General features: G+C 51.4%; 1 protein-coding gene across 2 annotated transcripts in view; it reads right to left on the bottom strand.

The window, feature by feature from the left end:
• Rab11fip4 (RAB11 family interacting protein 4) overlaps positions 1-25,291 on the bottom strand; it is a 106,023-nt gene that overhangs the window by 19,041 nt on the left and 61,691 nt on the right. The window contains exon 1 of one of the 2 annotated variants that reach the window (XM_070027256.1): positions 18,703-18,923. The exons of the other annotated variant lie outside the window; for it this stretch is intronic. Coding sequence (XP_069883357.1) covers positions 18,703-18,732 — 30 coding nt within the window. The 5' untranslated portion in view covers positions 18,733-18,923. Of the gene's footprint in view, positions 1-18,702; positions 18,924-25,291 lie in introns of those variants that run through there. 2 annotated transcript variants of the gene reach the window in all.

Raw genomic sequence — 25,291 nt, forward strand, 5'->3', positions numbered from 1 at the left:
CTGAAGCAGCATGGAAGAGGAAGTCTGCATAGCTGACATCCACCCTCCATGACCCTGGGCATGCCACTGAAAGTCAGCTGCCTCCTTCCTCCTTTCTAGAATAACGGAGTACTATAGGCCCAGTGAGTCCACTGAGTAAACTACTCCTGTAGCCTCTGGCCAGAGGGCGGCACAGCACCCTGGGAGGTAAGTGCGTGCCAGGCCTTTCATTTCTGAGCTTGGGGCCAGTGCTGGCCCTGCTGGGCCTGTGCTAGACAACACCAGCATGTTGGTGTGCATTAAGGTGCTTTCTCCTCATCCTAAGACTGCCAGAAGAATCCTAGAGCAGGAGGTAGAAAGCCTCCGGCAGCCTCAGATAAGAACAGGAGCTGGGCACCGGTGGCTCACACCTGTAATCTAGCTACTCAGGAGGCTGAGATCTGAGGATCACGGTTCAAAGCCAACCCGGGCAGGAAAGTCTGTGAGAAAACCAGAAGTGGTGCTGTGGCTCACGCAGTAGAGCACTCGCCTTGTGCTGAAGAGCTGAGGGACAGCACCCAGGCCCAGAGTTCAAGCCCCACGACAGACAAAAAAAAAAAGAACGGGAATCCAGAATACCTAAGGCCATCTGGAGATCCACTTGGATGCACCTGCCTAGACATGTGCAGCCATCCTGGGGTCTAGCCCCACCAGGACCCCTGGGCTAAGGATGGATGGTGAATAATATGCTTGGCTCCTACCCATGCCATGGACCAATAAGGCTGGCAGCAGGCACCCCTGATCATGGAGACCAACAGCAATCATTGAGTAATTAAAGCCACCTCTAATGGTTCACAGAGTGCTCTCCACCTAGAGGTCACTGATCTGACCCCACATAGGTCCAAACCCATCAGATCTTACGCCTGATGCAAGCTCATCATTGGCAAGCAGAAAGCTATCATCCATTGCAAACCGAAGGAAATAGGCAGTACTGGGCAACTGCCTCATTCTAGAGAGCACGTCAAGAGTACATGCATCATCCCATTTGTGTTTCATGACAACTATTTGGGACAGCCATTACTATACCCATTTTCCTGACCGGGAAACTGAGGCTCTGAGAGCAATTGTGCCAGCATCTTCTGACTAGTAGGCAACAGGCCCTGTCTTTCCTGGTAGCTGTTCACTGGTTCTATTTAACAATGATGCATCCACATTTCATGGATGTAGGGGTAACAGTGAGGTGAGTGCACTTTGTAAGGACCTGTTCCTAGGTATGACACCCAGGCACTCTGTTGTGTGGTAGAGCAGAGGAGGCCTCGGGGCACACAGGAAAGCTGGGGCGAGGGAGGAGCTGATAGGAATCTGGCTGAGGTGGTCAGGCAAATTCCACTCAGGCAGACAAAAGATGCCAGCCTCATTCCCAGACAAATCCAAGACTGATTTGGTCATAGAATCTGCTGTGGCAGCCCTCCCCCCCCAGGTTGTCGGGTTCCCCCTTTGTCACCCTGCTGATCCTAGAACTGAAGCCTTCCTGGAGGACTGGAAGAATTGGGGCATCCCAAGACACAAGGAGTGTGCCGCAAGCAAGGGAGCAGGGAAGCTTGCGAGACTCTGCCCTCAGTGCTCCCCCTTCTTGTCCCCATACCCCTGTGTGAAAAGACATCCACGCAACACCCAGTCACCATCCAGAGGCCCCAGAGTCTAGAGTGGTCCAGGCCTGGAGCTGAACAAGGCCTCCTTAGAATTTGCACAGGAAGGCTGTCTTTTGGGGAGACTTTAGGAAAGGAACAGTGTCCCCAGTAGGTGGCCCTAGCCATTGTCTGTGATCCAATCTAACTCCCCAGGGCTCTGACCTTAGGGACCCAGACCATCCCAGGCTTACCTCCTTCTCTTGCCACAGGGTCCCAAGGTAAAGAGAGACAGAGTGCATGAGCATGCCCCTCTGCCAGCCCTGGGATCCAAGCTTTGGGATCTGACAGACTTGTTCTCAGTCCTGGCCGACCCAGCCATTCAGGGTGTACCCCAAGGTGTATACCCTGGGGCAAGTGACCATCTCTCTGAGACCTCTGAGTTCTCCTCTAAAAAGCCTCTGAGGCTGCTCCCAAGAACATGTGACAATTTACACATACACCAGAGTTAGAAGTTATAGTAGCTCAAGTCCTGGCCTAGCCTCTCTGGTCAGCCAGAAAGGTCTTTGTTTTTGTTTTGTTTTGCTTTTGGGTCCGGTGGTGGGGCCTGGACTCTGGGCCTGGATACTGTCCATCAACTCTTCAGCTCAAGGCTAGCACTCTACCACTTGAGCTACAGCGCTGCTTCTGGCTTTTTCTATGAGGAATTAAATCCAGGGCCTCAGTGATACAAAGCAAGTACTCTACCTCTGAGCCACCTTCCCAGCCAGCAAGAAAGGTCTTGATAGCCAGGCAGCCAGGGCTGGCAGATGATCTAAGGCCAGGAATTACTGGACAGAGTTCTGAGGCCCAGAGATGGAGAAACAGGACTCAGCCATTCTGGCTCAGCCATCAGCAGTCCCCTCGATCCCCTCTCCACTTTCCCACCCAGTCTCCAGCTGGGACTGGACAGCGCTGGCCCCAGCTGGCCCCAGGAGCCTGGAGGCACACAGCTTGCCCATGGGGGCCATCTCCAGTTCTAAGAGCTGTTCTGCCAGCATGTGAGCACAGAGTCACCCCTTTCTCTGTAGGAAGCTGACAAAGGCTGAATTCAATGGAGGCTGAAAAGGGCCCAGTACTGCTATATATGGGCTGCCATCCAGCTTCATTCGGTCTCTGCCCTTACCAGCTTGCCCTGGTGGGGAGGTGCCGTGAAGCCACACCTGCCAAGATGAAGTGCTTTCTGGCAGCAGCTAATGTACAGAGACCACGGACTCTGGGGACTGCACTTCTGCGCTCCCTGCTCACAGGGAGCCACAGGGACGTCACATCTGAACCCCACGGGAGAGCCGTGGGAGCTGTTAGCCAGCACTGGTGAGCATGCTGCATCTTGGTATGGCAAGCTGGCAAGGTGGGACCAGAGGACTGGAGGCCCAGGGCCAGTTCTGGTGTAATCACTGCCTGGCTGTTTCTGAGCCTCAGGTAAAAGTGATAAGAGGACCGGTGTGACAGGATGCCACCGAGAGGACAACGCCTCATATCAGGAGGACCTGAAAACATGGCAAAGGAGAGAGGGGTGGATGTGTTCTGAGTGGGCTCAAGTGCCTGAGTGCCTCAGTTTCCCCATCTGCAGATAGGATTAGAATTAAGTAAGCACTCACAGTCTTGGTACAAATGAAAAGTCTACAAATGTGACCATTATTATCGTCATCACTGAAGACTCCCAAGGGTGATCCTGAGTTTCTGACTCCTGTCCAAGCCCCTGGGATGCTTTGCCTCTGACATGTGGGTTCGGCTTTTGTTTTGGAGCAGGGATAGGGACCAAACTTCTGCAAGTGGCAGAGCCTGGCCTCTAGTGGTCAGGTGCCTCTTCCCATAGCTAGGTCCTCGGCTGCACACTAGTTATGCCCTTGAATGGGTGTTAAGTTGAACTGCTCTCTGAGGAAGGGAGTCCAAGAGGATCTGAGGCTCTGGCTCATCCACCCCCAGCCCTGGCAACAACTCCGCTCTGCAGGCAGTAACTGAGCCAAAGCACAGCTCTGTGGGGACAAGCCTGGGTAAAAATAGCCAGGGCAGGCACGTCCCAGCTTCCCTGGAAGCCAGGCACCCACAGCACACGTGGACCCACAGTACACGTGGGCCCACCACAGGGAAGGTGTGTGATAGTGGACACAAGCCAAGCTAATGTTGGGGAGGAGAGCTGCAGCCTGGTAGGCCAGGCACTTCGAGCTAGCTGACAGCCCAGAAGACAAGGGCCAGGGCAAAAGCTTCAGTTCAGGGTGCTACTGCTTCCAGGTTCTGAGAGGGATGGGCCTGGGGTTCCTGGTCTGAGCTCTCCTACCGACCATGGTGGCTCAGTGGCTCTCACCATGCAAAGATGATGGCAGAGACTGTAGCTGATCTGTGCCATGGCTGCTGTTGGTTGGTCCGAGGCTAGTCCTCAGCAGGGTTGCCAGGTGCCAGGAACGGATGGGAATTAAGAGGAGGCCAAACACTCACAGGGAGACCAGCACCTTGGCCTGCCTATAACAAGGGTAAAGGCAAGCACAGGTGAGCTAGTCACTAAGCCAAGCCACTAGGGCTTGCCCCGCATCACAGCAACGCTGGTGGGGGAGGCCTAGGAGGTCAGAAGACAGGGCAGATGCTATCTTCTCACTCTGGGCCAGGCTCCCCACCTCAGGGCTAGCCTCCCTCCCAGGGAGGGCGCCAGGACAGCTTACAGGCTCTATCCCTCCAGACAGGGGCTCGAGGTGCTTGCGTTGCTGAAACAAGGTCTCAGCTCAGCTCAAGATCCACAATAGGAGTCCCCAGGACAGATCTCAAGGCAACTCCTAAGCACTGCTGTTGGCCCCCAGGGGACCCACAGGTCCCAGGAGGGGGACAAGAGTAACAACCAGTATTCATCCTTAGTCTCAGAGAGGAGGCCTTGCCTCCAGAGGGAGGTGCCCAATCACCCCATTTCAGATGGGGACATGGCAGTGCTTGGCAGACCTGCTTCAGTGTGATCAGATACCACGGGCTCTGGAATCTCAGGCTGGTGCTAACTGGAAGAGAAGGCCAGGCTGGGACTCCCAAGCCTCCTGTGCCACTTATACAAGGCAAAGGCGGGGGGGGGGGGGGGGCGGCGCAAAGGCGGGGCCCTCATTTACCACCCTCCCCCCAACTCCCACTAGGAGTGGCAGAGAAAGAAAGAAGAAATGTCAGGCAGCCCCAAACCCAAACCAGAGAGATGAGCAAATTCCTGAGGGGTGGCAGAGCAGAGGGACCAGTGGAACTAAAGGCATCTAAAGACAGAGCACATCCTCAGTGAGGGATGGAGTGGGGGTCTCTGGGAGGCACCATGAGGGGGTATCTGGGGCAGACTCTGGTAGAGCCCACTTGGGCACTGGTTGGAGGTGTCCATGACCAGCATACCCAGGCTGCCTCCAAGGCTGTGGGGCCTGGAGAACACTCTACTCCATGTCTAATCCAAACCTTCCCCCAGGTTGAGGCCATCTTTCTCCACCAGAACGCTGCTGACCAGAGAGCAGCCCACAGGACATTGCAGAGAAGCCAGCTGGCATTGTGATGTGCTTTCCCCCTTTTCTCCTCTGCTGCTGGTGGAACCCAGGGCCTCTGCATGGTAAGCAGGAGCTGCAGCAGATCTGGATCTGAGACCTGAAGGGTGTGGGGAAGGCTGGTAAGAGCTGGTTTTCAAGCCCATTTAGGCTTCAAGGGACCTTAGACTATGTTGCGTTGTCTTGCCAACTCCCTCCACCCCTGGAGAGACACTCTGCCCCTCACCTGTACTGTACTACTTTCACTCGGGTAACATGTGAGCATGTAAAAATATAGCAACTAATAAAATTAAAGGTTACTCTGAGGAAGAAAAGGAATCAAAAGCACAAATCATCCAAAAGGAATCAGGAAGAAGAGGAAAAGAGAAGCAAAGATCAGATGGGAAAAATAGAAAATAAATAACAACTCAACCATATCAGTAACACATTGCATGCAAGTGGAGGGAACAAGCCCATCAAAAGGCTGACAGTAAGAGACTAGATAAATAACTGCATGCTATTATTTTAAAAAATACACACAAACACTAACCAAAAGAAAAGCTGAGGGTGGGGTACATTAATCTCAGGCAAAGTATTTTAAGGCTAGAGGGAGGGACACTTAAAAATGATAAAGGATTTAACAAGATATAACACTACCCATTTTATGCATGTAATAGCAGTTTCAAAATACACAGAGCTAATCTAAACAAAGCTAAGAGCTGGAAATTTGAAACTGCCTCTCTCCGTAAAGGCGGAGCAGGGAAGAGGAGGACAAGGCTCACAAGAGAGGAACCCCACAGTCTGACCTGAGTACAAAGACCCCCCCCAAATACTCCAAAAGACAACCAGATCAAAAGCTGAGTGTGGTGCCTCATGCCAGTAATTCTAGCTACTCAGGAGGCTGAGATATGAGGACAGATTTAAAAGACAACATGGGCAGAAAAGGCCCTTAAGACTCTTATCTCCAATTAACCATCAAAAAGTGGGAAGTGGAGATGTGGCTCAAAGTGGCAGAGTGCCAGTGTTGAGTGATAAAAGCTAAAGGATAGTGACACACTCTGAGAACTATGGTTCTCGATCAAGGGACAGAAAAGTTAACTCCCAGATCATACAAACAAATGAAAATTTAAATTGTGACTGGTCTATTTAACACTTTAATGCATTGATTAACAGTTTCAAAATACAGAAAGGGCAGTTCTGACAAACAGAATAATGCTGAAACAGAGTCTAGATGTTGGGTGGTGCTAAGGGACAATGCTTAATATTGGAGGGTGTGTTAACGGTATATTACTTACGAAGAGAAATGCACTTAGTTTTGATATTTGTCTAATTTCCTTTCAAAGAGTTAGGGAGTAAAATGTTACCAAGCAACTCTGGAATTTAGTCCCCAGGACTATGAGAAAACCCATTTCAGTTGTTCAGCTTCCTGTCAGCAGTACTTTGGTATGGCAGCCCCAACAACTGGTATTCCTCCTCCCTATTCTTGGGGAACCTGACGCTCCACCCACCTTAGCCTAGATGCCTCACCCATCTCCCTGCCCTGAACAGAAGGGAATTCCTTCAAAGTCAATTCACTTCCAAGTCCAAGAGAACTTTTGGCTTTCCAGACCAGAAGGTCACTCATCAAGAGTCTCCAGGGTCAGGGGTATGGTTCAAGTGATATGAACACCTGTCTAGCAAGTACCAGGCCCTGAGTTCAAACCCCAGTACTGCAAAACAGAAAAAGACTCAAGATTCATCTGTTTATTTATTTCTGGTCTCTGCTCTCCACAATCAGTTTGAGATACTGCAGCTCCTTGAGACATTATATTTTACTGCAACCAGATCTTGGTGGGTCTATGTGGAACAGAGTGATGTTTTGGAAACACTACTTACATAAGAATCTAATTATTATTTCCATTGTCTGTAGTCTCTCAAATGCACATTATGTTTTAATTTTAAAGAAGTATATGTACAATTCAGACATCAGAATTGCAAAGGCAATTTTTGTTGGTCCAGATCTGTATTTAGCATAGTTTAAGACAGATGTAGGGGGTTGGAGGCGTGGCTCAGGTGGTAGAGTGCCAGCCAATGAGCAGAAGGGTCAGATACCAAGTTTGAGTCCCAGTCTTGGACAAAAAAAAAAAAAAAAAAGACAAATGTAAAAGCTATTTTACCTAAATAGTGACTAGTTTACAAAAGAAGAGACCAACAGGCAGTCTGTACGCATAGCCTCTAATCCTGGAGCGGCCGCCTCCGTGGCTCAAAGGGCCTAGTAATTGAGCAAGATAGTCCCAGCTTCTCTATTCCAGACAGTATTTCTGGCTACTTGAAATCTAGAGTGTATTTCTTCCCTCTGTTGTGGTCAGAGTGGGAAGGCGAGCCCCAACCGCTCATGGGACACGTGGGCACCCTGTCAGCTGTGAAGCTAGCTACTCTATGACATGGTGCGGAACCTGGGCATCCCTCCCCCCACCCACCATCCAGGGCAGTCATAGTGACTAAAGACCCAGCTAATCTGGCAAATCATCTCCAAGGAAAATCACAGGGGAAGAGGAGAGGCCTTGGTAACCCATCTTCTGACCAAGCCCTGGATGGGGTGTGGCATCCCCCAAAGCCTTGGGTCTTAGGTCCAAGTACCCCATAAACTCACTTCCTCAAAAATAAAAGGGGGAGATTCAAGGAGGCCATCTGGTCTACCCCTTCCCTGCCTGCCAGCACTAACAGCCTTGATTTTCAAATGAGATGGCAGACTCCTAAGGCAAACTCTCAGGGATTATGAAAACAGAACTTAAATTACTTCCACATCTGGAAACCAAACCCGGCAAGCAAGCCCCAAGAATTCCAGGCATGCCAGCCATGAGAAGCCGCAGGTCCAGGGAGGGCTTCCTGTAAACGCAGGGTCCCCTCTCCCACCCACCTGAACTCACACAGGAGAGCTCCCTGCTGCAGGGGGTGTAACCAGGCACACTGGGGCAAGGAGGGGATGTGGACACATGCAAGCCCAGCTATGGCCAGCCTGCTCTGGGGGTCTCAGAGGACCCCCATGTTTCCCCTAAGTCCCTGAAAAAAAAAGTCTCAGATCCAAATCGAATCCACTCTCACATTTCCCCCCTTCTTTACTCCCTGTTGTAATTATCTACAAAGTTGGGCCCCCCCTAGCTTCAGGCATCCCATATAAATGCTCAAGGAAGATTTCCCTAAGTACCCTGAAGCTCCTGTTCTCCTCAGCCACTGTGCCTGGAGCTCTCCTGAGAAAGCATGGACCAGGCACTGGGGAAACTCACATGTCAGAAGCAGAGTCTCAGGCTGCCCGCCCAATGGGCGCACATCAAGGGCTCTCCAGCCTCCTGGAGCAGGCAGCTATTTTGAGCTGCAAATTACAGCTTTTAAAGATGTGGCTGTTTGAAGTGAGGACTTAATTGTTCACACAGCCTCAAGCTTGTGGGACTTGCTTTGGGGGCTCCATGTTTTTTATTAACCATGACAGGGGGAGCTCAGATTCAAGGTGAAGGCTTGGATGGGGGCCGGGGGCAGCTCTTTCCCCTCTTGAGTCCTCCAGGCCGGCACCCTCAAAAGAGGTGACAGGGAACTTCCCAGAGACAAACCATTGCCTGCTTCCAGGAGCCTATGTGTAGCCAGGGTGGGAGCCTAGCTTTCCTCCCTGTGGCCTGGAGAGGAAGCAAGGGGCCAGTTGGCACCCACAGCGAAGCTGGTAGCTTAGCTCCGTCAACCTGCCCTCTTGGGGCAGGTACATCCTCCTCCCATCAAAACTGCTTTTTTCTTTTTCTTTTTTTGTATAGGGGATTGAACTCAGGACCAACTTGAAAGCCACCCCCCCTTTCCCCCAGTTCCTATACTTTTAGTTTCTTAGATTTGCTATCTCTAACTTTGCTCAGGCTGGTCTTGAACCATATTGCTTTTTACCCTGGTCTCCTGAGGAACTGGGATTATAGAGGTTAACACCCTGTCAGGCTTGGTTTTTTTTGTTTGTTTTTTTGTTTTGGGTCCGGTCGTGGGGCCTGAACTCTGGGCCTGGGCACTGTCCCTCAGCTCTTCAGCTCAAGGCTAGCGCTCTACCACTTGAGCCACAGCGCCACTTCCGGCTTTTTTCTTTTTGCTTATGTGGTGCTGAGGAATTGAACCCAGGGCCTCATGCATGCAAGGCAAGCGCTCTACCACTGAGCCACCTTCCCAGCCCGGCTTGTTTGTGTTTTAAGACAGGATTTCTTGGTAACTTTTACCCATCTTTGAATCTCAATCCTCCCATTCCAACTCCTGAGCTGGGATTACAAGGAGGAGCCATCACTCTCTGCTTTCATTAACTCTCCCCTGCCCCATTTTCCATCAGGAAAGGCTCCCAAAATTGTCTGGCAGACTCAGTTCAGGTATCTCTCTGTCCTGTGGAATTTGCCAGACCCAGTTATTCAGCTACATGTTACAGCCCAGGGGTCTTCCAGAATCTCCCTAGAGGCTCAGGCAAGAAAATCTTAGGTCTAATCATAACCACAGATTGAGGCTCAGAGGGCAATGAATTCCCAGGACAGTCTACCAGGAAGCCCTTTAAAGAGCCTGTCAACCAGGTATGATGGCTCATTCCTATAACCCAAACTGCTTGGGAGGAAGAGAGCAGGAAGATCATGAGATCAGCTCAGACAAAAAGTTAGAGTGACCTCATCTTAACCAATAAGTCAGGCATGGTAGCCTGAGCCTATGATCCCAACTATTTGGGAGGTTTAAGCAGGAAAATCTCAGTTAGTCCTGGGCAAAAACATAAGACTCTATCTGAAAAACAATTAAAGCAAAGAGGGCTAAGAGGGCTGGTTGGTTCAAGGGGTAGAGTATCTGTCTAGCAAGTGACTACAAACTCAGTGCTACCCCACCCTACCTCCCTAAAAATAAAAAAATAATTAAAAAAAAAAAAGAAGAGCTTGTGAACTCTAAACTACCCACCGACCCAGGTTCTGACTCCACACATGAGTAGCAAAGTCCTTCTAAGCAGGCCCTAGCTTCAGGACAAATTACTGCCCCATTCCCACCCCACACACCCCATGCCCTGGCCCACAACTCTTCTTATGCACAGGAGCTTCAATTTCACCTCTTCTAAGAAAGGGGCTCCAAATTTTGGCACTTGAACTTGACTGAGGGAGTTCGAAGCTCAGGAGGAGATGGGAAATCTCTGAGGAAACAAGATTGAAACCCACCAAGTCCCCCTCCAGCCCGCAGCTTCCCTGCTAGCTCAGTCAGCAGGATGTCCCTTACCTGTCCCCTCAGCCCTGTTCCCTCCTCAGACAGCGGCCCACACCTTGCCCTCCATACTAGACTCTGTGTGGCCTCCATCCTTACTCCTCCCCTGCCCCATTGCTGCAGTGTGGTCCCTCTACAGTTAAGTACACCTGTACCCGGTGCCCTGCCCAGGGATCTCCATGTGCTGGCTGTCAGCTAGCAGTCTTGTGATCCTTGTAACTTAACTAGAGAAGCACAAAGCTGACATACACACAGGTGGGCCCGGAGGAACACGACAATTAAGGCATTAAAGGAGAAACTCAGAATCAGAGAGGTTAAGTGAGTTGTGAAAGATCACAGAGCCAGGAGCAGAGCAAGGAGGGGCAGTTTGGAGAACTTCTGTGCTCTGGGCGATGCAATGTCCAGTGCAGTGGACAGCACGGAGCACCAAGCAGCCTATTCTGGCCCTGCAGACCCCGGGGACAGGAGCCAGCCAAGCTAGTTAGTTACAGGGAGCCAGGCCTGTCACCAATCTCCCCTTCCCCAGAACACAGCTCCTAAGAGGCTCTGTGTGGGAAGACTTCTTAGAAGAGAGGAGCAAGGAGAGAGAAAGTTGCTAAAGGAAAATGGGTGAACATGGAAACTGAGGCACAGTGGGAGGAGAACAAGAGAATGAAGGAGAAATGATGTCTGAGGGTTAGAAACCCTCGGGGTTAGAAGCCCTGGGAACACCAGCTCCCCGTCACCTCAGGAAGGCAGCAACCATTCCCACCATCATTTCTCCTCTCAGCCGGGCAGATGAGCAGGGTGGCCCTCGCAGGACTTCCAGCTCACAGAATCATCTGATGTGGGACAGGGCAGACTCTCCTTAGCTGCCTGTGGCTACCAGCCTGTACAGACAATTTTGTATGACCTGCAAATGATGTTATAAATATTCAAATGGCTCTTTGCAGAAAAAAGGTTCCCTACCCCTGCAGATGACAGCCAGCAAGATAGGACAGGGATAGATGCCCTGTGCCCACCCTGCACCCAAATCAGGTCAGGGGAGGGGGGAATCTGGGGCTCAACTAACTACCAAAATGGTGCTAGAAATGGTGCTGTTCAAGCCCCAGGACTGGCACAAACAAAACAAAACAAAACGACAATGAGAACACAGAAAGGCACAGCCTGGCACACTGGCAGCTCAGCCTGAATAATCCCAATTATCAGGAGGCTGAGATCTGAGGATCACAGCTGAAAGGTAGCCTAGCCAGAAAAATCCATGAGACTCTTATTTCTGGTTAACCAGACAAAAGCCAGAGTGGTGCTGTGGCTCAAGTGATAGAGAACCAGCTGTGAGGGGAAAAAGCCAACCAAGGCCATATGGCTGGTAAGGCAGCTGGAATCTGAGCCAGTCAGCCAGTGTTCAAGTTCATCCCTTGAAACCACACTATAGGGTCCCCACAGATCATCCTGCCCCCACTGCGAAGTGGCTCTACTCTCTACCTTAAGAACTGGGCAGATTATGTAAGCTTTCCAGAGGTTACCTAGTTTCTGGGTTTCATTAACTCCAAGAGGCCCAAGATTTTAAGTTGCACTGTTATTTTAAGAACACTGAGAATGAAAAGGCACTATCAATTCAATTATAACATTCCAGTGAGAACACAGCGCACACCAACCTGAGCGGCAAACGTGTGAAGGAAAAACAACTGCAAACTGCAGCCTGAATATAAGCAGGGAGGAGGATTCAGTCAGAGAGAGAGATCCTTACACGTGTGTGCCCACGAAGGGCAGCCCACGTCTTTCTTTCAAGCATGCTCCTGCACATGGGTGCCACGTACGTGTACACACACACACACACACACCTGTTACCATAAGATCCTTCATTTGTCACTGGTGCAACCATGCAGATGATCACACAAAGATGTGCTGGCCAGACTGCCTTGTCAGCAAGAGCTTTACATGACTACCAGGCCATAGATTCCAGGTTACCTTGCAGTGCCAGGTAGATCCTGTCCTGACCACCACCTGCTGGGCCTGCCAGGCTCCAGGCTGGCCTGGCTTTGCTTCAGTAGAGCTGCAGACCTTGGAGCGGCCAGGCTGGATGGACAGGTATGTTTGCTCCCTGGAAGACTACCAAGGACAGTCACCTTATGTGGCTGGTGGCTGCACAGCCTGCACCTTTCTGTCTGGCCTGCCTCCAGACCTCCGGCGGCCTGCGGCCAGCCAGAGCGGCAGTGCTTTAACAAGGCAGACCTGAAGGCTGCCAGGGCAGATGGGCAACCCTGTTCCAGCCCTGCTCCAAGCAGACTCTTCCAGCTGGGCACAGGCGGATGGACCGGAAAGCTCTGACTGGAGGTGACCAGCAGGTGCTGGAGTGTGTGTGCAAAGGGCCACTCTCTCCTTGGTAGACCTCCAGGCCATGGTAAGAGAGGGAAGACTCTATGGTTGTTAATTCTTTTTATTTAAGAGAGGGAAGACTCTAGAAGGAAAGAGCCAGGCAGAGCCTGGCTGTGCCCCTGGGGGAAGGCTGTCACCTCTGAATACACTTTGCATGTCATCTGAGGCCCCAGAGACTAACCTGCGGAGGCCTAGCTGGTTTCTTTAAACACTAAAAAACATAGGAAGTGCTGGGCGTTGGACTCAGGAGGCTGAGATCTGAGAATCGCAGTTTGGTTTGAAGCCAGTCCCAGCAGACAAGTCTGTGAGCCTCTAATCTTCAACTAACTACCAAAAAGCCGGAAATGGTGCTGTTCAAGCCCTAGGACTGGCACAAACAAAACAAAACAAAACAACAACAACGAGAACACAGAAAGGTGCCTGGCACACTGGCAGCTCAGCCTGAATAATCCCAATTACTCAGGAGGCTGAGACCTGAGGACCACAGCTGAAAGGTAGCCTAGCCAGAAAATCCATGAGACTATTTCCAATTAACCAGACAAAAGCCAGAGTGGTGCTGTGGCTCAAGTGGTAGAGAACCAGCTGTGAGTGGAAAAAAGCTGACTTGAGGCCCTGAGTTCAAGCCCTGGTTCCAGCATCAAAAAACAAACCAAACAACCAACAAATCAAACCAAACCAAACAACAGAAAGGCATGATGGTGTTCACCTGTAATCCCAGCACTTGGAAGGCTGAAGCAAGAAGCCAGCCTGGGCTATGCAGATCTTATCGCAGAAATCCAAAAAGCTATAAAACATCATCAACAACAAACCCTCCCACGTGCTGAGGTGACACAGGTCCTCCGGTGGCGTTTGTCCCCTGCCACCTTCCTATTTCCACAATGACTCCTCTTGCAAGAGCTGAGGTTATCAGTGCCAAGGCCAGTTTCTGCCAGAGGAACCCAAACGTGGGCTCTGCAGACCCTTCAGGCCTTTGCACAGAGTCCACCCAGACTGTGAGGCCGGAGTTTGCACCATCCTCATGCTACAGACCAGGGAGCCGAGGCACTGAAGGTAAGGCAGGTGGCTGATCTGGGATCTGAAGTCCAGGTGTCTGGGGCCCTTCCCACCTGCCTTTCCCTCCAGCCATCCATGGCAGGCCAGCCAGGTAAGAGTTTATGGCCAACCAAGGCATTTTACACCACAGCAGCTTACTATATTCTCACCATTCTCACCTGAAGAAGGGTGAGGTAGCTTGTGCAAAGTCCCATGGCTAGCAAGCAACAGAGCCAGGACCTACACCCACAGGGATTCTGGCTCCCAGACATTTTTATTTCTACCTGAGAGTCTGGGATGAGGGCGGTGCCTGGGTTTGAGGTGGGTGTTTCTCCCAAAAAATCAGTGAGCAGGAAGGAGAAATTTGCTCCCACTCTTTCCCATCCCAAAAAGGAGACTTAAATCTGGTACAAAGCATAGACACACACACATACTCCCTTCATGTCCTGTACATTACATTAAAGCCTATAGGGCACCGAGGAGGATGGGCCACTCAAGATGACTGGAGAATGGGCCCACCCCCTCGCCCACATCCCGGTTTTGTTTGGACCTTCCTCTTTTGGGTACTTTGAAAGAAAAATGCTCCCCTGAGCAGAGCCATGGATCATAATAACTGACTGAATGCTGTTTGCATTTGAAGGAAGGGTGTCTATGTGGTTAGGAGAGAATTCAGTGGCCTAGGGAGCTGGAGCAGGTTGACTCAACTAGAGATAGGACAGATAGTTGGAGAACTTCCTGTTTGTTAAAGGAAGTCAAGCACAGAGTTTAGACAAGCTAGTATTACTACTATCTACCTGCCAGGCAGATCTGAGGCTGGAGGTCACCCATACCCTATGTCCCCAGACACTGTAGCCACCTTGGACCCTCCCGTTGACACATGTTTCTGGCTGTCTGCTGTCACACAGATTTGTCTGGCTGGGCTACCTTTCAGGCCATTGGAAAAGTGAGGAAGTGTAGGGCAACAGGCTCCCTGGGAAGGGCTCAGCCCCATAAAAAGGCTTCACACTGCTCTTGGTTGGCTCTGAGACACAGCTGTGCCCATATTACCAGTGAAATGGTGCTAGTTATTTGTGTGGTGGAAATGATATGGCATGCAACTGCCCACACGCCTGTGTGTACAGACTTATATGACCTTCTGACCCCAAGGGCAGGAAGTCCATAGCAGTGTCACCCGCAGATACCTCCTTGTTCCTGAGAAATGCTACACTGCTCAAATCACCTCAGTGCCAAGGGTCCCAAATAGAGCCATGAAAGGCCAGGTATGCCAGGCTTTCTGGTCTCAATTTCTGCTGCTGCTCTTGACCTGCTCTCCCTGGGGCTGTTTGACACAGAAGGCACCTATCTCCTGGAACTTGGTCCCCCTTCCCCCTTCTCCCCAGCCCACTACCAGCACCATCTTGCCCTTGGAGTTTTTTTTTTTTTTTCCCACACAATCACACATTTATTGCTGTGCTGTCTGGGGACACCATACAAATGCCAAAGTGCTTTGATTACAGAGGCGAGGGTCTATGATGCCCAGATACCCCTGAATATTAAGAATGTAAGAGTCCAGATTCAGTTTATCCTTAAGATCGGTTCCCATCACCTACAAGCACCTGGATGTGTGCACATGCGTACACGTGTGTGCTTCACAGCAGCATGAAGTCCTCCCCCGCTGGGAGCAATGTGGGAGAGGTAGAGGTCATTGAGTTTCCTCCTCTTTCATGTCACCTCTTGGCAACCTGTGCCCAGCTTGTAGAAGCGGCATGATTGCCCTTGCAGTTCTAAGGTTACAACATCCCAAACACAGGTCTACCTCAGGGCCTTTGCAGATGCTTGTTCTCTCACTCAGTGAGACTTCCCTGGCCACTGTGTTTAAAGCCCAGTGTTCCCTCTCCCCAGCTTGACCTCCTGCCCACCTCTCAGGCTGCCTGTCTTTTGGTTGGCCTGTCTCACTACCACCAAGCAGCTCCAAGAAGGCAGAGATTCCAATGTGCTTCATTCATAACTAGACCCCCGGTACCCACAACAGAAGCTGGCACTAATTAGACACCCAAGTATTTGCTGAATGAGTGAGTTCAGGAGCGCCTGTCCTGTGCCAAGTAATGTGCTGGGGACTGGGAACCAGAAGGCTGTGTCCTGAAATGCCATCTTACAAATGAGACTGTTGGAAGAGGTGCTGTGGCTCAAGTGGTAGGGTGCTAGTCTTGAGCAAAAGAAGCTCAGGGACAATGCCTAGGCCATGAGTTCAAGCCCCAGGAACAGCACAAAAAGAGACTGCTATGCCATCCAGAAGAAACTACAATGTCCAGTAAGATACCAGGTGGGCTTGCCAAATCAATGTGCCAGAGAGGGCCATATGAATCCAGCTGTAGACTTGAGCAGTCTTCCTCATTTCAGTTGGAAATCTGACAACATAAATATCCAGTCACTCCATCAAGAGCCAGCAGAACTTGTCCACAGGGAAACCGTGTCTAGCCCCAAGGTGCTGCATACCTGGCAAGGCCAGGCACTGTCTCTCAGCAAACACCAGATGGACCAGATAAGGAATCTTCTTCCTTTTTAAAAACACAGCAAGCCCCTCACCAGAGGACAGCACAGGCTGGAGGGTTGGGGGAGCACTCTGTCCAGGCTCTCCCTCCTTCCTTCCCAAGAGGCCTGCCTTCCAGGATTCAACCTGAATCTCCTTCAACCTCTTACTTACCCCCATCTGCAATAAATGCACTGAAGTCTGGTGTGGTGAGGCATGCCTGCAAGTCCAGCACTCAGGAGGCTTAGACCTTTTTTCAAGTGTGTGTGTATGTACAGAGAGAGGGGAGAGAGGGAGAGAGGGAGAGAGGGAGAGAGGGAGAGAGAGAGCGAGAGCGAGAGCGAGAGCGAGAGCATGGATGAGTGAGCGCACAGGATCAACTTTGAAAAGAAACCCAAAACTTCTAGTATAACAAACCAGGCAGAGGGGCACCCAGCTTCAGGAAGAGGTTTATAGCCTCTGATGGGTTTGGGATGAAGACAGGAAAGTTTTGAGGTATACTCATGAGTAGCTAAGGAGAAAGGCCCTGCTAGAAGAGGAGGCTAAGAGACCATGAGATGTCAACATGGCCTAGGGAGGAGCACTCAAGATCAGTAGGGACACTTCTCATTGCAGACTGCCCTCTGGAATCCCAAAAGAGATAGCTTAGGCTCCTTAGGTCCCTCTAATTTCTGCCTTTCTCCCTCCTGCAGGATAAAAGTCCTTTTTCCAAGGACAGGCTCCAGGCAGTCTGTCCAACAGTAAGATCTCCCTTGGGACAAAGGTCACATCTCCCAGGGCTCACCAGACCAGGCTAGTGAACCATTCCTTCCTTCCCTCCGTCCAGCCAGGTCTTATCTCTCCGCTCTACTCTGGGTCTTAGTCATCTGCCCTGCCCCCTTCCATTAAATCCAATGTCCCAAAAATTCCAAAGCTGATCTCTATCAGGCATTTACCCAAGGTTGCTGCCTACAAGCTCAAATCCCACGTTCTTTCCTGGCTTCCTGTACTCTCTTGCTGGCCACACGTGGCTCTAATGTGAAGTCACAGGGGCCGCAAAGAGACCGGACCAAATTGTCCCACCCCAGGGGAAGTGGACATCCCAGGTTAGTCCCAGGCATCCAAGATCCCCAAACATCTGCAAACATCCCAAGTGCAGGGAAGTGTCCTATGTACAAGATTCCCTGGGCACATAATCAATTAAGCAAGGGAAGGCCTGGGCTCCCAGTACCAGCAGTGAGACCCCAGCCAGTGGTGGAGGGGGAAAGACATCCTACTGCAGAAATGGGCCACACAATTCGGAACACTCCCCGCTCCCCCCTGCCCCATCTTCTCCCCTCTCTCCTAGTGATCTCAGTAACCATCTTCCTCCTGGAGAGGACCTGGGCTGTCCCAAGGGGATGCCCCACTGCTTCCCAGGATACCATCTGCCATCCAAGGGGTTGCTACTCCAAGATAGCAGCACATGCTGGGGACAGACCCCTCCGTTCCATGGAGAAAGAAGCATAGAAATAACGTCCATGAAAACTGGCGTGCTGCTCAGGGCCCAGGGATATGTCCTCTCTAGCTGTCCTTTCTAGCTCTCTTCAAGGAGAGGGAGAGGAAGAAATGAGGAGGTGACACTAGCAGGTCCGCATGGATGACAAGGAATAGGGTCCAGGGCTATGGTTAGGACAGATAGGACTTTTCAGAAGCTGCAGTGGCCAGGCCTGGGGAGACACTTGTCGCCCACAGAGGAGCAGTTGTGTCAACAACTACTACGTGGGCTCCCGGGACTCTAAGGGCGAAAGGGAGGGCAGGCGGTAGTGCACATCCCTCGGCCAAAGCAGCATCCCGCGGAGAAGGGGCAGGATGCTGTTCCCCACCCCCGTCCCCCAAAACCCCAAACTGGGACGGCTTTCTCTTTCGGTCCCTCAGAGGACCTGGGAAGGAAACAGGCTCGCTGCAACCTGCTGAGTACAAACTTGGCCGAGCACAGTTCCCCCTCCCCCCGGCCCCGACCCCGGCCCCCGAGGGGAACTGCCCAGCCAGGGGCAGGGCGGGCGCTGGGGGGATCTCACCAGCCCCGCAGGGGGCCAGGGGCGCGGGGACAGAAAGATGTCCGGGATCGCAAGCCCCCTCCTCAGCTCGCAAAGTTCCTCCCCCCCCCCACACGCCTTTTAAAACACTTTTGGGAACTGCGACGCCCAGCGCGGCCACCGCTCCGCGCGCCCCGGGCCCGTCGGGCCTCCCGCACGCACCTGGGTGCGGGCGCGCAGCGGGGAGGAGCCCCGGGAGGAGGCCGCGGGGGCAGCGGCTGCTCGGCCGTGCCCGAGCCGGCCGACGCAGGTAACCCGACCTTCTCAAGCCGGCGCCGGGAGGGCGGACGCGGCCAGGGCTGAAGCGGGCGCAGTTAGTTCCGCGCTCCGCCAACTTCCCCGAGTCCCGGGATCGCCGGCCGGGCCAGGTGCGCCCCAGCCGAGCCCCGCAAGCCAGAACCCCGCCGGCTGCCGCTTACCTGGCTCCCGGGAGCAGGAGGGGTGAGCATCCCCGGAGCGATCCGCTACAGAGGGATGAGAACGTGGGAGCGGGTCGGCGGGACGCACAGGGACGCAGCCGGCAGCCTGCAGCCAGCGAGCGCAGGAACAATCCCCGGCCGCGCGCCTTCCCTCACACGGTTCGGCACCAGTTGAAGGCGCGGCCCCGCCCCCGCCGGCGCCCGTTGCCGGGAGACCCGCGTGGGCCGAAGGGGCTCTTTGTATCAAAGCGGCCGTGACGTCACGAGGCGCCCGCCCGGGCTCTGGAACTCTCAGGGGCGGGGCCTCACGTGGGGCGGGGCTTCTACAGGGGCGGGGCTTCACTCTGGGAGAGAGCCGAAGGAGCTGGAGGAAGCGCGGACAGGGTGCCCGAGCCCCGGGGGCGGGGCCCAGTGGCCCCGCCCATCCAAGGTAGGGGCAGGTGGCTGAGGCGGCGTTGACCAATAGTTGCGCAGCCGGGGGCGGGCCCAGGAGACCTGGCGCCTTTGAGGGTGGAGCTCTGTCTAGGTCTGTTCAGGTACTGCCCCCGAGTTATTATTGCTTCTTCTGGGAGATAGCACAAGGTGAACGTGTAACACAACTCACGCTCCTCCGGCAGTTTCCCGAATACTCTCAAGTGTTTGCAGTCGCTGTTTGCTGTCACCGCTATGCGAGATTCCAGCCTGCATTCTTTTTTTTTTTTTTTTTTTGGGTCTGGTCATGGGGCCTGAACTCTGGGCCTGGGCGCTGTCCCTCAGCTCTTCAGCTCAAGGCCAGTGCTCTACCACTTGAGCCACAGCGCCACTTCCGGCTTTTTTCTTTTTGCTTATGTGGTGCTGAGGAATCGAACCCAGGGCCTCAGGCATGCAAGGCAAGCGCTCTACCACTGAGCCACCTTCCCAGCCCCCCCAGCCTGCATTCTTGGCCTCAGGCTCTAGGACTTGAACTAAGTACTGCTAAACACTACCCGCAATACAATACCCCATCACCACCTCCCTCACCAGCTGGAGTCTGACGGTGTTGATTTTTATACTGAATCCTACCACAGCTTTCCCCATCTTTTCACGTAAAACTAAAGTACCTATTACCAGCTCAGAGTACAAAGAAAAAAAGCAATAAGAGTCAAAGAACCGAGGTTGGAGGCGTGGTTCAGATGGTAGAGTGCCAGCCAATGAGGGAAAGCATCAGATACCAGTTCCAGTCGGTCTGGGACCAAAAAAATAAGAACCAAAGAACCAAACAAAAAGAAGAGGCTCCTTTTTGTAGTATCTACATCAGAAGTGTGTCCTCCTAACTCTTCATTATGCTGGATTAAAATAAGGCAAAAATGATGTAATGAATGCAGAGCAACAAGTAGTGCTAAATGTGGTTTTCCTTTAACATGAAGTTGCATTATGTAACATCAGGTTGCATTCTGCAGTTTATCTTCCTCACTGAGTGGCTCCAAGCCAGCCACCTTTTCCTTCCCTAAATTCTTACCCTCAGCAAGGTGGCCTGAGCATTTTGGTATGCATATGATTAGCTGGGTGTTTGATCTAGTTCCACTGCACGCACAAGCACACGCACACACGCGCGTGCATGCACACACATACACATACACACCTTCTTTGCCTGATTCTCAACTTCTTTGTTCTCAACTTCTTTCTCTTGTACATAAATTCCTACCATCTCTCTGTTTACTAGGTAAAAGCAGCCTATTGGGGCTCTAGACCTGCTTCAAACTCTCCAAAAGGGACAGCCTTAAGTAGAGGGGGCCTCCTCATAAAAGCTGCATGAGAGAGGAGGCATGATGCGTGGGGTGAAGGGTAAACTCCAAGGCCCTTGGCCCTGAACTTATGGCCTTCAGTTTCTGTTCTGAGCTCTGGATCTATGTGCAGAGGCCACAGTTCCCACCCTTGCCTGTCACCCACAGTCCCTAACACACAGAAGCATCATGGTGTATTACAAAGAATCTTAGTTTCACAATAAGACAGACCTGTGTTTGAATCCTGTCACAAGTTCTGTTACCTCTCTGAGACTGTGTGCTCATCTGTGAGAAGGGAATGGCATAGCCTCACCTCTTGAACTGCCATAAACCCTAGCATAGAAGGTGCACTGCCTTTTAGGATCTCAGCAAATGTATGACCGTCAATGAACCCCCTGCAACCCTGCCCCACTTCCCACTTCTACCCTGAAGCCTGAGCTCAGCAGCTTCAGTGGGCTTTAGGGTGCGGCTGAGTCCAGCTCACCTATCTTGATTTCTTTTCTTTCCTTCCAGCTCCCACATTGCCCTTGTGGACTTATGGGCCCCCAGAAAGTAGGTCACACAACAGAGTCACCCAGAATGAGGAAAGAGAAGCAGGACTGTAGTCAATTGTCACTTCTCTGGGTCCTGGCTGTTCTCAGCCAAGACCAATGGAGAAAGCTGCCTGGCAAGCCCCTCCAGGCCCACCCAGGCAGCCAGAGTGACATTTTTGGGAGCTCTGTGGAGGGGGAGGTGCTAGGGGGCCTCTTTGTTTCTCCTACAGGCAATGAGGTAGGTATTGTCCTGGAAAGAAGAATGGCAGAAGAAGGCTCAGATGGGTTGAACATTCCTGACTTTGAAGCCTCTATTTACCACAAGGAAGTTACTAAATATTTTGGAGCCTCCGTTTCCACATCTATAAAATGAAAATAAGATGTTTCCTCTTTCAGTCAGTTGTGAGGTTTAAATGCAACAATAAAATAAGTGTACAATGCCTATCATGTTGCAAGCACGGAACAAACAGTAACTCCCAGTTACTCCCACAGCAGCCACCAGCCTGTCTGACAGAGGTTACATGTGTGGGTGCCAGAGCCAAGGGCCATATCTTGGGCTCACCACTTTGTAGCTAAATGATCCCAGGCAAATTTAATTCCCAGCTTCCGCATCTGTATACTGCTGATAATAGTTGTGTGTGTTTTAGGATCAGAATAATCAAGACCCATAAAATACTTAGAGCCTGGCTATAGCAAGTATTTAAATAGGAGCTGTGGCTCATTATGCCTATGGCAAGAGACTGGGGAGAATAAGGTGAAGATGAGAGATGGAAGCAGCTTTGGGGGTGAGTTTAGGACCCTGACTTTCATGAGAGAACCTGACACCTGCCAGCAGGGAATCATTGATGGTTACTGGTCCTGGAGTGAGAGCAGTGACTGTATCTGTGCAAAAAGACTAAACAGAATATGGGGACTAAGGACTCCGGGCCAGGTCTCAGGGATGCTAGTTCAAACAGTGAGTTGTTAGGAAGTATAGCTCTGTCCCCTGACATGGTACCCTCCCCTACCTTGGCTAGGCAATGGGAGTGGGGGGAGTGTCTTTAGTTAATGCCTTTGGTCCCTTAGCATAGCAGTTTTTAGGTAACATGTCCGATTAAGCATTTTAATTCCCTTTTTTTTTCTTTTGGCTCAAGGTTGGTGCTTTACCACTCCCAGTGTTTGTTGATTAATTAGAGATAAGTCTCTGGATTTGTTTCCCCTGCTGGCTTCAAACCAAACCAGGATCCTCAGGTCTATAGGCATGAGCCACCAGCAGTCAGCTCTCAATTACTCTTCTCTCCTTCATTTTATGGTTGGGAAAACCAAGGCTCAGAAAGGGCTGGGAATGTGTCCAAAACTACTCAGCCAGGTAAGCCATTTGGATCTTTTTATCTGGATTGCTCTTCATGTGCTGATAGTTTGCTTCTCAACTTTGGTGTTAATTTTTCCCTTTTTGTTGTTGTTGTTGTGGGTCTTGAACTCTGGGCCTGGACGCTGTCCTTGAGCTCTTCAGCTCAAGGTGTGCACTCTACCACTTGAGCCACAGTGCCACTCAGCCAGGTATTTTCTAAGCAGAGCCTGAGACTCAGAGAGGCTTCCTACTGCCAGTGTAGGGCCTAATCTTTTCTGCTGTAGTTCTGATGCTTCTCTGATATGGGTGAGACAGTCAGGGATGGGAGTGGGTGGATGCTAGCCTTATCAGAAGAAAAGAACAATCCCATTAACAACAGAGAGTCATTCCAGAAAAGGTCTACAATACCCTCCTTCAGATGACAAGTCACGCTGATTAATTCTGTTCTCCAGTACTTGGTATCAAAACTGTACATACTACCATGATGTTGACACAGAGTCTGATAGAAGCAGCTGGAATGTTGACAGGCAGGAGTCCATCCTCCAGAGACTGAGGAGATGGAAAACTCAGGGCCATTAGGGTGGCTCCGGATTAGGGACCAGAATGGATCGTGCTCCTCCATACCTCTTAACTATTTTCCTTTTGCTGCCAACAAGCAGCAGTTAGCTTCAGAGGAGGCAAAGTAAAAAGGCAATGCTTGTCATGTTTGAAGTCACATGGAAGAACTGTCTGTAACACACAGTTCTGAGAGAAGGAAGAGCTTTTCTGAGCATCACCTGTGTTAACATTAGCCAAGCAACTCACACCAATTAACATTAACATTCACCAAAGGAATAGAGAACAGCTGACGCAAATGATAACTATATATATATATATATATATATACACACACATATGATATCTACATATATATTTATATATCTAGGTATCTAGATAGATAGGTAGACAGACAGACAGATAGATCCATTCAGTGTTTCCCAAACTGAGTTCCTTGGAATCCTCAGGGTCCTGTGGGGACCCTGCCAAAGAGAAAGGGTACTCTGGCAAGCAGCAAAAGGAGCTCTATTTCTCTCTGCTTTCCATGTGGTCTTTCACATGAGAGTCCATGTGGACAAAGGGTTCTGTGGCTTTGCAAATGTTTTAAATCACAGGTCTAGTATAACCACTCATTCCCAAGCAGGGAATCCCATTTAGGAAACAGCACCCTTCTTCCCAGCTGCAGTGGATTAGTGGTGGAGCCCGGATCAGTGCCTGGCTCTCCTGACTGCTCAGTGTTCTCTGAGATGGACATCGATCACTAACCAGGATGGACATCATTTATCAGGCATGGCCTAGAGCTGGGTTCTGTCCACACAATGTGGCCTGAACATGATCCTTGGCCAACAGTGTCACCAGCTTCTTCTCCAAGGTTCAAAGCCATGAACTCTTGTTGTCTCTTTTTAGAGTCTCTGAACTCCATCTATCCTGAGGAAGGGTCACCTGTCACTCTTCAGCCTGTTTTCAATCCCAGAGCACTCAGCGACTGCAACTTGGCCTAGGAAAGGGAGGAGAGTACAAGCAAGACCCTGGGATGGCAGAGGCTGAGTGACCTGATCTCCAAAACAGAAAGTGTGTGTGTGAGAGAGAGTCCTGAAGTCAAAGCCCTGGGTGCCCAGGGCCTGAATGGGACTAGCCAGTATCATCCTGGGAGAAGAGGGCAGCAACCTCACACTCCTTCACCTCCAACCCTGTAACCACACAGAGCTGCATCTCTTCTCCCTGTTCTCCTTTGGGCAGCACACCCCTCCCCTGGAGAGCCTGGACGGCACCCTCTACAGCCCAGTGCCGCCCCCAGGGAAAGACCTTGAGCTAGCTGACGGTCCTTTGAAGCTGTCTGTTCATGGGTCCAGCTCCCCATGGTAATGTCTGGCTGGACATGGCAGATGGGCTGGGACCAAGTCTTATTGACTCTGGAATCCAGGCTGGGACTTTAGTGGTGCCCGACTCTATTTTTGTCAAGCAGCGCATACACAAACAGTGGGTTTTCTTACTCACTCAAAGCCAATGGGGAGGAAAGATGGTGAGAAAACGCAGATTTCCTCAGCTATACAACCCGCATCTGCTCTGACTCATGCCACCGTGCAAGGAGAAGAGGTGGCAGGGAGGGGAACAGCACAAGGCCTCCTTTTGACTCGGGCTGGGCTGGGCCAGGAGGGAACTTCCTTTTCCTGTGCATAACATAAACAGCCTCTCCCCTCCCCACACACTGGGCAATGTGATGCCCTCGACAACTCACTGCCAACTCAGGGGCAACCTTTTTTTTTTTTTTTGTCAGTCATGGGCCTGAACTCTGGCCTGGGCGCTGTCCCTCAGCTCTTCATCTCAAGGCTAGCGCTCTACCACTTGAGCCACAGTGCCACTTCTGGCTTTTTCTGCTTATGTGGTGCTGAGGAATTGAACCCAGGGCCTCATGCATACAAGGCAAGTACTTTACCACTGAGCCATGAGACTCTTTTTTTTTTTTTTGGTCGGTTGTGGGGCTTGAACTCTAGGCCTGGGCGCTGTCCCTCAGCTCTTCATCTCAAGGCGAACACTCTATCACTTGAGCTACAGCGCCACTTCTGGTTTTCTGGTGGTTTATTGGAGATAGGAGTCTCCCAGTCTTTCCTGCCTAGGCTGGCTTTGAACTGCGATCCTCAGATCTCAGCCTCCTGAGTAGCTAGGATTACAGGTGTGAGCCACTGATGCCCGGCTTCCATGAGACTCTTATCTATAATAAACCACCAAAAAACTGGAAGTTGCATTGTGGCTCAAGTGGTAGAGCGCTAGCCTTGGGCTGAAGAGCTGAGGGACAGCACCCAGGCCCAGAGTTCAAGGCCCCACGACCGACCAAAAAAAAAAAAAAATCCCTCAGGATCCTGAAACTGTCATGCCCCCACACCACTTGATGCTAACTCAGACTGGGGTGTGGCTCAATGGTAGAGTGCTTGCCTAACACACACAAG

The sequence above is a fragment of the Dipodomys merriami genome, unplaced genomic scaffold (assembly GCF_024711535.1).
Source record: "Dipodomys merriami isolate MVZ:Mamm:240054 unplaced genomic scaffold, mDipMer1.0.p SCAF_19, whole genome shotgun sequence".
NCBI lineage: Eukaryota > Metazoa > Chordata > Mammalia > Rodentia > Heteromyidae > Dipodomys > Dipodomys merriami.